This window comes from Enhydra lutris, unplaced genomic scaffold (genome assembly GCF_002288905.1).
Source record: "Enhydra lutris kenyoni isolate GAN:26980312 unplaced genomic scaffold, ASM228890v2 scaffoldscaffold39, whole genome shotgun sequence".
Lineage (NCBI taxonomy): Eukaryota > Metazoa > Chordata > Mammalia > Carnivora > Mustelidae > Enhydra > Enhydra lutris.
In genome coordinates this window covers 12,990,253-13,005,423 of record NW_019154123.1, presented here as the reverse complement: position 1 = coordinate 13,005,423, position 15,171 = coordinate 12,990,253, and the positions used below count along the sequence as shown (strand labels likewise).

Genomic DNA, 15,171 nt, shown 5'->3' with positions numbered 1-15,171 from the left:
AGAGTAACAGAGAGAGGCTGGTACTGCTAGAAAATCCCACAGATCTGTAGATTATCCCCTTGGTTACTCAGCTAAGTACAAAATAGCACATGTATATAAAAATACTACCTAGTCTAGTGAAAAGAAGCATCCAAAGTAATTAATGCAATGTTTCTCAACTTTTTTCTCCTTATCACCCTGACCAAGGAGGTTTTTTGAGACTTTTATTTTCTTCCCTAACTGTCCCCATGAAATTTTACTACTACTGTGTACCTAACCTCTACAGTTTGGCCCTTTGGAGGGCCATAAATCATTGTAATAATATGATTGATCTTTCTCTCACACATACACACATACATACTCACAGCAAAAAAATAAATTTTGCCAAGTTGGAGGTGATATTATCCCCAGTGAAAATACATGGATTTTGAAGGAACAGTGCTTGAGTTGCATATTGGGAAGTGTCCTGTTCCCACCAGTTAGGGTGAAAAACTCGAATTTCCTGGAGCACTGGACAGAAAACTCAAGAAAAACTCACTTCCGTACAGCAGATTTAGCATTTTTTTTTAAAATTAAATAACATTTATTAAATTTATAAAATATAAATTTAGGGGTGCCTGGGTGGCTCAGTGGGTTAAAGCCTCTGCCTTCGGCTCAGGTCATGATCCCAGGGTCCTGGGATCAAGCCCCGCATCCGGCTCTCTGCTCAGCGGGGAGCCTGCTTCCCTCTCTCTCTCTGCCTGCCTCTCTGCCTGCTTGTGATCTCTGTCTGTCAAATAAAAAATAAAAAAAAAAATTAACACAATATATAAAAGGCCATCCTCAGCAAAATTTCAAAATTTGCTGAAATTAAAAATGACCTAAATAGAAGGAGAGCTGTAACTTGTTCATGGATCAGAAGACTCAGCACTGTTAAGATGTTAATTTTTGCCAAGCTGACCTACAAATCAACATAATCCAAATTTGCTCCTAGAAACTGACAAGCTGATTCTAAAATTTATATAAAAACACAAATGACCTACCCAAAACAATTCTGAAAAAGGAAGTAGTTGGTGATCAAGACTTATACCATCACAACAGTATGGTACTGGCATTAACAACACACTTTTAATAAAGATATAAAGACAATTCAGTGAAAAAACACTCTTTTCAACAAATATTTTAATAATTGTATATAACCACATATTAAAAAAGTGAACTTTGGCATATATTGTGCATAATATAGATTTTTTTTTTTGAAGATTTGTTTATTTGGGAGAGTTAAAGAGAAAGCACACATAGACAGAGGGAAAAGCAAACTCCCCACTGACCAGGAGGCCCAACACAGGTCTCGATCCCAGGACCCTGGGATCATGACTTGAGCTGAAGGCGGACACATAACTGAATGAGCCAACCAGGCGTCTCTACATAATATACAAACATTAACTCAAAACAGATTATAGATCTAAATGTGAAATTTAAAACTATGAAACCTCGGAAGATACAAGAAAAACTACATGACACTGAGATAGATAGCTTTTTAGATACAACACCAAAACCAAAATTCATAAAAGAATGAATAAACTGGGCTTCACAAAATTTAAAACTTCTGCTCTTCAAATAAACTCTTAAGAGAATGAAAACACAGCCACAGCATGAGTCTCTGTATCCAGAACATATAAAGAACTCTTAAAACTCAAGAGCAAGAAAACGATCCAATTAAGGAAAAAAAAAAAAAAAAAACTAGCAAAAACACTTGAAAAGACATTTCACCAATGAGAATACACAGATTGCCAAGAGGTACATGAAAAGATATTTAATACCATTAGTCATCACTGCAGTGCAAATTAAAACTACAATGAGATACACTGTCGGATGGATACAGTGCATCCATTCTATTAGAATTTTTAAGATGAGGAAAGACTGTACCAAACATTGGTGAGAATGTGGAAAAACAGATTTTCATATCTTGCTGGTGGGAATGTATAAAGATACAACCAATTTGGACACAGTTGGCAATTTCTTAAAAAGTTAAACTACCATATGGTCTGACCCTATCACTAGATATTTACCCAAGAGAAAGGAAAGACTATGTTCATATAAAGACTTACACAGAAAGGTTCATACTAGCTTTATTTGTAATAGATGAAAAAGGGGAACAACTCAAATGTCTATCAACAGCTCAGTGGATAAACTGTATTTATAGATACAATGGAATACTACTCAGCAGAAAAGATACTACTACACAGAAAAGAATAAACTGTTAATATGTGCCACAGCATGAAATTCAAAATAATTATGCTGAATAAAAAAAAAAAGCTAGACAAAAGGAGGATATACTGTATCATTTCATTTATATAAACCTCTAGAAAATACAAATTAGCCTACAGTGACCAAAACAGATCAGAGGTTAGGGGCAAAAGGAATCTTTTGGTAGTGGTGGAAATGTGAGCTACCTGGATTAAGGTGATGGTTTTATAGGTATATGTACATGTCAAAACTTATGAAATAGTACAATTTAAATATATGCAATTTATTTTACGTCAATTATACCTCACTAAAACTTAAAAAATAAATAAATAAATAAATAAAGGCTGAGGTGCTAGCTAAGACCCAACAGACCAATTAGCAACTTCAGTTCTGTCTAAAATTTAGGACAGAATTTATGACATTTTGCTATACTATGTTACTATAACTGTTCATATGTAGTAAGTATAAAAAAATCATCAGCATTATTGCTGAGTTTACAAGTAAAGATACTTTACTAAAAATATCATTGTTTACCCAACACCTATTTATATATACATGTCCAGTAAAATTACTCCAAAGAACTTAGACTACACTTAATCTATTTGGAAAGACGATAATTTAATAATTAAAAATAAATACAAACATTCTAAAATTTTTGCATGTCCACTGAAGCAGAATTTTTGTTTTCTTGGATCCCAATTTTTTTCCAATTAGCAAAACTGAAAATGATCCAAATGCTCTCTAAAAGGGGGACTGCTAAAATAAATTACATTATAAATAATGCAAAACTATGTGGCTACCAAGACAAATGAGGAAGCTCTCACTACTAACAAGGACTACTGATATACCACATTCCCAATATATATTCTCCAAATATACTGGGGATGAAAAATAAAAGATGCAAAATGTGTATATGCTAAATAAAAAGCAATACATGACTGGAATATAAAACTAAGCCACCATCAGTTTCTAGCTGCAAAAGCAGCTGGTTTCATTTAGACAATGCCTTCTTTGTTTCAGAACCACCCAAAAGCCATTTAGTCACAATGACATTTAGTACTACATACATCCATTTATAGATCTTTGGGGAAAACTGAACACTGATCAAGAAAATTTAAAAATCTGAGGCTGGAATCTAGAGGCACTGGCAAGAATAGAGGAGAGGTACCACTTCTAGGCATGGAGAAACTATTGGAAAATTCTCTCCTGGGTGTTAATGGAGTTGGTTCTTCTCTCCTCTTCACTCCCTCCTTTTAACTCCATGTCCTGTGGAAGTCAGCTGGAAGTTGGGTGGGCACACTTGAGATGGGGCTGAGAGTTATGGGTTCCAATACTAGCAACTGTGAGTAGCTACAGAAGACCATGTACATGCATACAGTGTGTACATGAATACAGCTTTAAGACAGAGAGTACGTATGACCTCAAGTACCTGAGCAAAGAGGTTAGGAGCTTAGGAACATCAACAGCTTAGTATACTGGCAGCCACCAGAAGTGACATGTGACCACAAGAAAGACTGGCTGAAGATTAGAGCAATTCTTGCTCATTTCTAGAAAAGACTAGAGAACCTGGTGAAGGGTGGGGGTGTGTGGAATTCGGGCAATCTGTGTAAACGCAGAGTTCACTACTTTGTGTTAACTGCCAACAATATTATTACAATAATAATGAAAACTAATGATCTGCTTCTGTGATATGTGTGTATATGTATGTGTACTTGCTAAGCACTTCATCTGACAAAGTAAAAATCAACATCATTTCAATGACCCCAAAAGGTATTTTTGAAAGCTTAAAAGATGTTAATAATTTGAAAGGCTATTTTGACAAATCAATCCCCAAATATTTTGGAGTAAAATATACAAGACAGCATTTTCAAAAATATTAAGTTATATGATAGATATAGGCAAGATCTACTTATTGACTAGCTCTTAGATCAACTCCTTTGTTTTTAAAAAGGGTCACTTATCATCTAAGCCTTCCTCTGTTTTAAACACTAAAGACAGCACTGGCTAGATTATAATTACTCCTAGTTTGGTATTATTTTGAATAACGCTTTTGTCTAACAAAAATTTGGCACCAGGGAGGCTTATGTATTCATTGATTCACAATGCTGACATTTAATAGCCCTTGGTATCATGAAAATTAGGATCAGGCTTATATTATAGTTAAAAGGTAGGAATCCATAGAACGTGGCCATAACTTCTAGGGGGGAAAAAATCTACTTTTGAACCATTACAGCTTTATTTCACTATTTGACAAAAGAAAATATATTTCTCTTTCTCCAATTTACTTTATTTTCCCAGTCACTATCAAGTCTGACACAGGTTCAAATTCCTATTCTGCTATACTTACTGACCCTGGAGATCCTGATCCTGGAGATGTTCAACTTTTCTGAGTTTTAGTTTTGTTAACTACTGGTGGAATGGAAATGTTAACCTACCAACTTTATGAGATTGTTGTATGAACTGAATCATGTAAGATAAGAACGCTTAGACATATCACTATCTCTGAAATAAAATTCTGTAATTAACACTGATTTTTATCACTCTGGATAGAAGAAAATTTCTATGTGTAGAAAATAATTTTCTTTCAAAGTCAGACCTTTCCTCTGAAATGTGTTATCAGTATTTCAGACTAAATCATTTGGGCTCCACAACATGGCATTAAATCCTAGTAAATCCTAGGGCAATGACATATATAATAATAATTATTATTATTTTATTTAATAAATAATATAATAAATAATAAATAAATATAATTATTTTGACTTTATTTATAAAGATTTCTATTTATTTATTTGAAAGAGAGAGAGATCATGAGCAGGGGGAGGGGAAGAAGTAGACTGCCCTGCTGAATAGGGAGCCTGATGTGGGGCTTGATCCCAGGACCCTGGAATCATGACCTAAACTAAAGGCAGTTAACCAACTGAACCACTCAGGTACCCTTGGCTATGTATACTTAGAAAACAAATGAAACCTTCTGGGCAAAAGCAGGTCATTCAAGGTCATTCAGAATTTTTAGAGGACCTTAAATTTGGACTGGAAAAAAGCACTGAAGTCCATTATTATAACCCACACATTTAACAAAAGAAAAGTGAGTCACAAAGAACTTAAATGGATTTGGTCAACTGGTATATATAGGTAATAAGTTAAGAAAATCTAATAACTTATATTCCAATTGTTCTTTTACACTATGTAATACTACTCTGCCTTTATAAATTTTGACTGTTTTGCCTTTTTAATTAACAGTGCTTCTTCTATGTCCAAGTGACTTTAATTTTTCCAAAAGTTTGCTATTTCAACTGCTTCTAGGCAATCAAAAATCTTCTATCAGGTTACTTATCCAAACAACTATTTCCCCTTTATGCCTTCCTATGAAAATGCTGATTTTCTGCATATATGTAATGGCCAAGAATGGCCAGACAACCAGTGATGGTAAGCCTCTATTCCTGCCCCAGGAGATAAACCAGGTAATAAACAATGGTTGATCTAAGCAGGAAGTTAATCCCATTCTACCTTTGTTGGTGGATCAGAGTTTAGAGTAAACTAGTAAGCAAAGGAACCTGAGGAGGGAGTTTTAAGGGGATTTTAGAAAAGATGCTTTTGCTTGATTAAAAAAGGAAACAAAGAAAAAAGGAAACTTACAGTAAAGGTCCCCTTTCCACTTTCTTTGGTTGTTTTTCGTAAGCATATAATGCAGCAGTCTTATCTACTATGAGGAGAAAGCTAAAAGTCTCAGAGAAAAGCTCATCCAGAGCTCTGAAATTACTCTTAACCAACCCCAAAATCACCTTGCTCTAGATTATATATGAGCAATAAACCTGTATTTAGTTAGGCATTCAATTATTTGTGGTCCAACTTTAGTATTTCTAGCAAAATCATCTTACATATAGCTTCTACAACAAAAGTCTTCTTTCTCAGATCAAATAATATAAATGCATTTTAAATTAAGAGTTTTGTTAAAAATCAATTAGGTGTATTAGTAAAAAAAGATGTTATCTGGTGGTCCACAGTATCCAAAACTTCAGGACATGACTGAAGAAACTAAAATAATATATCTAAAATAATACAATGTTTATTATGTTTATTCAGCATAGAAAGAAATCTGAATTTGTATATCCCTCTAAAAATTTATAAAAATAACTTCAAAAACTGTAAGTTTCAAAAAGATATTACTCTCAGTTACTTAAATTAATTTTTGAAAAACACTATTGTCACATTGACATGAAGCTTAAATATATTTATTACCTATCAAGAGTCATTTTATATGACAAAACATTGTTTTACCAAATGTATATATTGCCTCTTAAAAGAAAAAATTTACTATCTTGAATTAGAAAATGGCCACAGATTTAACAAATTGTAAAATATATGACAATACTCTCAACTACTAAGTCACATGAGAAAAGACCGAAAAGTAGCCATAAAAAAAAAAAAAACTTGTCAAAAACCCATGAATCACTGAAGACAACTGAAGAGTCACCCACCCTCAAGAAGGGCCAGCTGAGTTGAAATACTAAGTTTCAGAGTAAGGGCCCAAGTGAGGAGATGTTAAGAAATGATGGTTAAAAGTAAGTTAAGGGAGGAACCTATAAGTAGAGGATAAAAATCACAAATGTTTGGGGGTCACATGCTAGTGACACATAAACAACAGTTCCCAAGGATATCACACCAGAATAAACTGATGCTCAAGATGATTGAGTAATTTTTTTTAATTTAAAATAATTTGATTAGTACAGCAAAAGACAGTGCTGGCTATAATGAGACTTTGTAGTGATGGAGACATTAATCATGGTAAAGAGCAATATAGTCCAAACTTCCTCACCAAGATAAGATTTGTTAGAACTATTAAGAAAACAAGCAAACAAAGAAACCCAAGACTAGAGTTAAACAGAACAGAAAGCTCTTCCTTTTTATAGGTCTATACCACTAAAATTATTTTCTGTCCTAAGAAAAGTAGATTTCTTCAGGACACCCCAATTACGTAAAGTAACCAGGCACTCCATTTAAAATAAATATGTACATCATGAATTAGGTGCATGTATCCAATAAATATCAACTTGAACTCAATTCACTTAGGAAGGTTTAAAAAAAATTATAGCATTTCTTTGATCACTACCTAATGTAATAATGAACCATTTTAACTAAAGATCAAATTTATTTGGATAATCCAACTTTAAAAAGATAAATACTTTTTCTATCTACTTAATATTACCACAGTAGAACTGTATGAAAGAGTGAAGGAAAAGATGAGATGAACTTGCAGGCTTTCATAGAATTACCAATCATTTTAGGTCATCTGTTTTGGTGTTCCTACAGCAACTTTCTGACTCATGACCCCCTCACCCCAATAATTCAGAGGACTGACTTATGTATGAAAAATGTATTGTCAATGTATTTCCAGTGTCAATAACACACATTAATAAATCTGATCTTATTACAGTAAATTACATATTTTTAGCCTCAATTTAGTAAATTAAAGAAACTATTGGCAACTAGAAAAACACAGAGGAAATTATACATATACCCAATGTGTCTCATGTCAGTCCTGCACATTAAATGCACTGTACCTTTCAGTTTAGAAACTTTAAATACGTCTTTCTTTATTGAAAGACTCAAACAGACGAGTCTGTATATAATGCTTACAATGCTTATTTACAGAAAACAAATTTGATCTCATAGTTAAATTAGATATATTATAAACTTAATAGAAATGTCTTTTATTTAAAGTTCACAAAAAAGAAGCCTCATCTAAAATGCATACAAGTATTTAACAGTGAAGTCTCATGTTTACAACTTATTTCAAATGGGATTCAGAAAAAGAAAAAGAAAAACCACATGAGTGTGTATATACAGTATACATAAAAATAAGAGGGAAAGCAAATGTGGCAAAATGTTATCAATGCTGAATCTACAGGGAAGGTATATGGATATTCAGGGTATTTTTTCAGCTTTTCTGTGGAAAATTTTCCAAGTAAAAAGCTGGCAAATAACCCTCACAGACTCCTAATTCTCATGTGTTACACTCTTTATCCTGAATGTATGTCTAGCCCCTTTCTTTTGAGGCAATTACCTCAAGACCCTTCTGCCTTCATTTAAAACAACTGTTACAGAACTGTGTTATGTCTTTTTAACGGAATCACAACTCTAAGAAACAGTTTTTATACGTAGATTTAAAGGCCAGTGTCAGTGAATTAATTGTTTTACCTGAAAGTTAACATCTTCTTTCTTAAATATTAGTGCCCGAACTTCATCAGGATCTCCATTAAATATAGCTTGCACCAGCGATGGCTAAAATACAAGAAAGCAATAAAAATATTAATCACACTGTATGGATGATTCTAAAGATATTTACACATAACTTTTAAACCTAAAATTTTTCTTCTTTTTAGGAACAATAATCAATTTGGTTTCTGACATTAACCAAAATTTTCATTAAGTCAAATCATATGAAAATACAGGATTCTCCCCTGAATTAAAAAGGCCTAATTAAAAAAAAATCAATTCAGTATGACCAAAATTAGGTAGATAATAAGCCCAAACTTTATTTTTTGTGAGAAGTTTTTTGTTTATATATGTGTGTATACATATGGTAAAAACAAAGTGTCTTCCAAATACAAGTGTGACATCTCAACATCTACTTGTGGAACATAACTTGTCAAACAACCCATTCCTAGGCCACACTGAGGCCCATGAAGGTAGGCCTCTTTGGAAAGTTCCATTTGGGGCATTAAATAACTTGCGTGGGTTAGCATTACATGTTACACAGATAAAAATCCAAGAAAGAAAATCTAGCAATTGATTAAAATCACTACAATCCAAAGGCCAAAAAATATCATATACCTAAAAAACACGAAGAGGCAAACACATGTGTATCTAAATATAACAATTTCTTAACAACAGTTTCTCTCTGATAAGGTATCATACCAGTCAAAAAGAAACCAACTGACAACATTAAAAGTAAGGTTAAGGATGAAGTCTGATTCTTTTTCATATAAAAGTGCTAAATGTAAATACATAAAATTCATTACAGAAAAGGCTGTGCCTCGGTACTGCTAGCAGGAGCTTTCCTAAAACATACAGTTCCTCATTCTTGTTATAGCAGTTTTTGAAACCACAAAATGAAAACAGAAACGTGGTTGCCAGAACAAGCCCCAAGTTTTCTTTAAAAAAGTCTTTTCAAGAGAGTAAGAGATAGTAAAGTCTGAAATGTTATCTAAACATCTAAAGAAGTAAAAATCAGAAATGGGTGCATTTTATACCCAAGTAATAATGTATCATATTTACATACTTATATTGCTTTATTTAGGTTTTTAATGAAACTAGTGGAAACCAACTTGTTTATTCTTAAAAGATAAAATTTATCCTACTAGTTCAGTAGAAGACAGTAAACATAAACTCTCATATCTTACCAATACACTTCCGGAAGGTGGTGAATGTAGGGATTTATTTTCCTGTGGCAATTTAGAAATGAATGCAGGAGATTCATCTTCTACCTCCTCCAAAACAACAATACACACTCGACTCATTCGCTCTTTTAAAATACTAAATCCCAAGCTATGTGATAAAAGTCACAGTTGGAAGAGCACAAGTAGTTTTTCCTCCTCTTCTGTACAACACTTAGGATCATTCTCTGAATAGCGTAGCTGGTTTTTTAAAGTTAATAAGTACTATCAGAAAAACTGAGGTTTAAAAGTATGACTACATAACATAACTTCCTAAAAACAACAAAACTCTACTATCTTTTGCTGGGTTACTGTAATACTTAAAAGAAATTTCACATCAACATGTCAATAACTAAAACGAAGTCCAGTACAAGCTCATTTAAAAATATTTTTCCCCTACCAAAATAGTCATAATGCTCTCTGTCTCACAGAAATTTTACTTGCATAAAAAGATCATTGTTTGGGGTGACAACACCACACAATACAAAATGAAATGAGAAACAATTACTGTGACAGAGATGATTACAGTTATACCCACTCTTGTCTGCAAGGTCATATAATTACGAGTAGCTGTTTTGCTTGTAACTGGAAAAAAAAAAATCCCACTATTCTGTTTCCACTTCTAACTTGTCTTCATTTCTTCAGCTTCTGGTTATTGCAGATACTATCCAGAAAAAAAAATCTACAGCTCAGCACAAATTCTTAAAATGAAGCTCAGAGGTTGACAATTTTTTGTGTTTGGGAAAGAAAAAACAACAACAACACTCTGCATTAATAGCAAAGCTGCAGTACATTTACATGCGATGAGTCAGACCACAAGAGACAATAGGGCTCTTGGTACTAGAATACAGCTTGATTAATCCAGATATCCCATATAATAGAAGAAACACAGATAGCTTTATTCCCACCGATAGCACAAGCAAGGCAGAGCGTTCATTCTTTCTCCATCAGGCAGTTGTCTGTGGCTGCTCCAGCAAAAGGGCACAGCACCAGGCAGAAATAGTGTTAGCAGAAGATCCTAATGGAACAGGCAGGCTGTGAAGGAATTAGAAGGCATCTGAGCTCAAAATACTGCTTCAGGCTTTTCATTTAAAAAAAAAAGAGAGAGAGAGAAAAGCCCAGTAGTTTATCATTCCAGTGTTTCCTTTGATCTCCACATGAATACAGCTTCCATTAAATAGTCTTCATTCACAGGAAAAAAACAGCAGACTGTGCATCTTCTTTGAGCCAACTATTTTATTCAGTCATCTGCTCTGTGCCAATATAGTTTCCTTCCACTATAAAAACCGCTACAGTTATCCTTTTCAGTAGATTTCAGATGCTTTCCGTTCCTCAGATGATCTTGCAAAACGCCACTGATACCTCCAATGAGTAGATCCTTAAAAAATATCTACGGAACCTCAGGATCGGCCCCACAGAAGCATTCCAACTGAGCAACAGTCTGAATAGCAAAGACTGCAGAACCGCAGGATGAAATGCCTAGTAATGCTCACATGTTACACTTACCAGAGATCTGAGCTACTGCTCGGGATGTAACTTCCTCTAGCAGGAGAAAAAAATAGTGCATTTGGACAGCCTTCACAATTAGAAGGTTCATGCCAGTTCTGTGACTAATCCAGATCAAACTGAAAAATTCTGTAACTGAAAAATGAGTGCGCTTTTAACATTTTCCACTAAAAGCCACAAGGAAATCTGGTGTACTGCCTCTGCTGACTAACACTGGTTTTAGCAAGTAAACAATTCCAAACAGCTTAACTGCTTTCGTATGTTACAATACAGCAAATGTTTAACCCTATAATGACAGCTGCAATAAGAATGTCTGCAGTGAGCCCATAAAAGGGAGATGAAGGAGTATTTAAGAGACTATAAAAACACAAATCTAAGGTTTTATTCATGTTTTTTACCAAGATCATTTTTTAATAAAGCAGATGTATTTATTTTCAAAAATGCAAAGAAGTTCAAACAAAGAAATTTAAGATTTACTAACAATTTCTAGGTTGTTGAATTTAATCTATCAGGTCATATATTTAAAGGGAAAAAATAAACATTTCAAAAGGTAAAAATCCTAGCTCAAAACTTCTATGGATCATCTAAATTTCACTGAAGAAATTAAATAATTCTACCTTCCCATCTGGAAATGGAATAAGCCTTAAAATCTGTTAAATAGCTACATAAAACTATTGTTTAAAGTCCTTAGCATTAATTTTCTATACGTCAAAAAAGCACAGGGTAACATCAAGAAAGCAAAGATTCTCCTTCCTCTATAAAATTAATTTCCCTAAAGCTATAAATCAGGTGTCAAAAACAACCAATTTATAGTTGTGTTTCCCCTTCTTTCCCTATTTACTAAACAAGTCAGATATTTCCCAACAAAAAATTACATGAAAATACCGTGGTTTCCCTTCAATCTTTGTTCTTTCTCCTATCAACTAGCATTTTTATTCATAAATGAAATATTTTTGAACATTTATGACGAGCTGTTGTACACTCTCATTTAATAAAATAACCTTATGGTTCCATGTAATTAAGAGGAAAAACAGAGATGCAAAAATTAAGTATTTTATCCAAAGGCATATAAATTAGTAAAGTTGTGCCTAATTCCAAACACATTGCTCTTTCAAATCTATTCTGCTTCCACTGAGTGTACATACTTGTATATGTAGCCCCCAACCTTCCACTCTTCTCAAGATCTTTGCAACCTGTAATACTAAATACTAGACTGTATAAGTAATCTCTTTTTTTTTTTCTAAAAGATTTTATTTATTTATTTGACAGGCAGAGATCACAAGCAGGCAGAGAGGCAGGCAGAGAGAGAGAGGGAAGCAGGCTCCCCGCTGAGCAGAGAGCCTGATGCGGGGATTGATCCCAGGACCCTGGGATCATGACCTGAGCCAAAGGCAGAGGCTTTAACCCACTGAGCCACCCAGGCGCCCCAGTATAAGTAATCTTAAAAGACCGGTAACCTATAATGGCTGTGAGAAGTTCAGGTAACAAAGGAATATACTATTTATGACCATAATATTCCTAAACGAGTTATTTCAAAATGGGTTATTTCAGGACTAGTGTTATCATATGTGTGTAAGCCAATTTACTTACCAAAACATTAAAAAAAAAAAAAACAGCATGAAATAGATAATATAAGAATGCCAGAATTTAAGAACAAAAACCATTAAATGTCAATCTATGAAAAAACCTATAATCCTAATATAACTGTATCAAGATACTAAAATATGCTAACAATTCACAGAGTTGTATTTTAAAACCAAATTAAATATATGAAAATATTTTGACATACAAAATGATGTTAACTATCTCCACATGGCTAAATCAAAAATATCATCTTGATATGTGAAACATGTGAAAATGAAACCACTATGGTAATAGTATCTTCTATTCTATCTTCAGCATTGTTGGTTGTTTTTCCCCATCCCAAACAAAATCTCTTTTTATATAGGCAATTTTAACTTGTTCCAAAGTATCTAGTATATAAATTCACCTACTTAAATAGGTACATCCTGTCTCTTGTTCTACATCAACTTCCACACACAGGTTTTTCCTGGCCAGAGCACAAGCTCCTTGAAGGCAGGGACTATGTTTTTATATACACCATGCACGCATAAACATTTCCCTTCCACTTTTTTCCACTTACAAACAATTTTATTGAAAAGAATTCCAGTATGTCACAAGACTCTGGAACTGAGTGGCAAAATTATAAAACACAACAGGGAATTCATATGTATACATGAATACATATATATTAAGAGTATACATAGGGGTGCCTGGGAGGTGTAGTCACTTAGCTTCTGACTCTTGGTTTCAGCTCAGATAATTATCTCAGGGTCCTGAGATCAAGTCTCATAACAGCTCACACTCGGCCTGGAGTTTGCTTGAGAGTCTCTCTCCCTCTTCCTCTGCCCCTCTTGCTCATGTTCTCTTTCTAAAATAAATAAATTTTTTTTAAAAAGAGTATATATATTATGCACACACATACACACACACTTTAATCAGAAAATACATGAGGCACTAAAGTGCAGTAAAGTGAGTTTTGTACTTTTAGTAGGTAAGCAACTTAACATGCAGAAGTTGACAGGATATAAAACAATGATAGAGGATGACAGCTAAAATTAAGGCCTCAGGAGTCAGCCTACCCTGGAATTCAAATTCTGATTCCATTATTGATTAGCTGTGTCCTTAGGCAAGGCAAATTCCTGGAGCCTAAATTGTTTTACACTTATAAGAATAATAATCTCCAGAGATTTTTATTTGGGAGAAATACAGTAATAGCACCGTGGTTGACTGAGAACATAGGCTTTGTAGCCAAACCGATTGTGTTCTAAACTGGCTTCCCACTAACCTAACTATAACCTTGAGCAAGTTACTTAAACTCTCTGTGTCTCATTTCAACATTTATTAAAGGACATTTACAAAATCTAGCTTGAAATAAAATGAAGACAGTCTTATTATGATGGATATTTAGGATAATAGAATGATATCCCCTGTGAGGGCAGTGGTAAATAGAGGACTACTGATGATTTCTCTCCCCAGTGGTGAGGTAATTCAGACTGGTGTCAGAGACTGCAATTCAGTTGCTAACTACAGCACCCCTCCCCAACCCCACCCCCGGTTTTCAGGCCTCTTAATGGACTGCTATAAATTTGTCATAATACTCCAATAACCAAATTAATTATTACTGAAGTTACCGAAGGGAGGAAGCAGTAAACTTAGGCTAGAAGAAGGACTAGGGGTTTTACCATACTTCTGCATTCACTGTATTTTACAGTCTAAGGGAAGAGAAAGGGTAAAGATTACTGGCCCAAGATAGCCTATATAATCAAGAACAGATAAAAAAAAAAAAAAGATAAATACTTCATTATTTTTTATTATTTAAGCTAACAACACCATATAGCACTGTTTTATACCTTCTACTGAATAAGAACAGGCCCCTAATCTCAAGGAATTTATATCTTAAAGGAAAAGGAGATGGTCAATAACTACTTAAGAAATTAAGAATGTACAAAGTATATATGATGAAAAATTACTGACAAAGATTTTGCAAACTTACGTTCAAAACAATTTTTTTTCCAGCTGAACAATGGCAAAGGGATGTGATTTTTTTTTTTTCTTGAGGCACTTACTTTTTAGGACAAATTAGACTTAATTTTTAATAAGCCAACAAATTTAAACTCTGACAACTTCATAATCCTTCCATTCTTTGTGCTAAAACGTATCCTATCAACAGCTTACTCCTATTCTTCACAGAATCATGTAACAGTAAAGCTGGTTTAAACCTTTAATGTTAAGATATTAAACGTCCTGATTTTTTTTTTAGGTTCCTAATTTTGTTACACCAGAATTTCTTTTCCTGACACAAATCATATTTTCTTTCTTATAGATTCAATCCAAATCTCATCGAATCTATGCTCCTCCATATTGATCTGTGACCTTCATACTGATTATCACAGAAAAGGAATTTTACTCAGGCTGTAAAAAGTGGCTACTCTCTGAGTATTAAAAAATAAAAAGC

General features: G+C 33.8%; 1 protein-coding gene across 4 annotated transcripts in view; it reads right to left on the bottom strand.

Annotated features, from left to right (window-relative positions):
• Positions 1-11,498, bottom strand: part of LOC111155016 (ankyrin repeat domain 28) — a 123,643-nt gene extending 112,145 nt beyond the window's left edge. For 2 of the 4 annotated variants that reach the window (XM_022515011.1, XM_022515014.1), the window contains exons 1-2: positions 9,606-9,835; positions 8,410-8,493 (exon numbers count right to left, since the gene is read on the bottom strand). In XM_022515011.1, the coding sequence (XP_022370719.1) occupies positions 8,410-8,493; positions 9,606-9,731 (210 nt within the window). In that variant the 5' untranslated portion in view covers positions 9,732-9,835. Of the gene's footprint in view, positions 1-8,409; positions 8,494-9,605 lie in introns of all 4 variants that reach the window. The other 2 variants (XM_022515010.1, XM_022515013.1) reach the window with 2 other exon arrangements.
• Between the last annotated feature and the right edge of the window lie 3,673 nt (positions 11,499-15,171).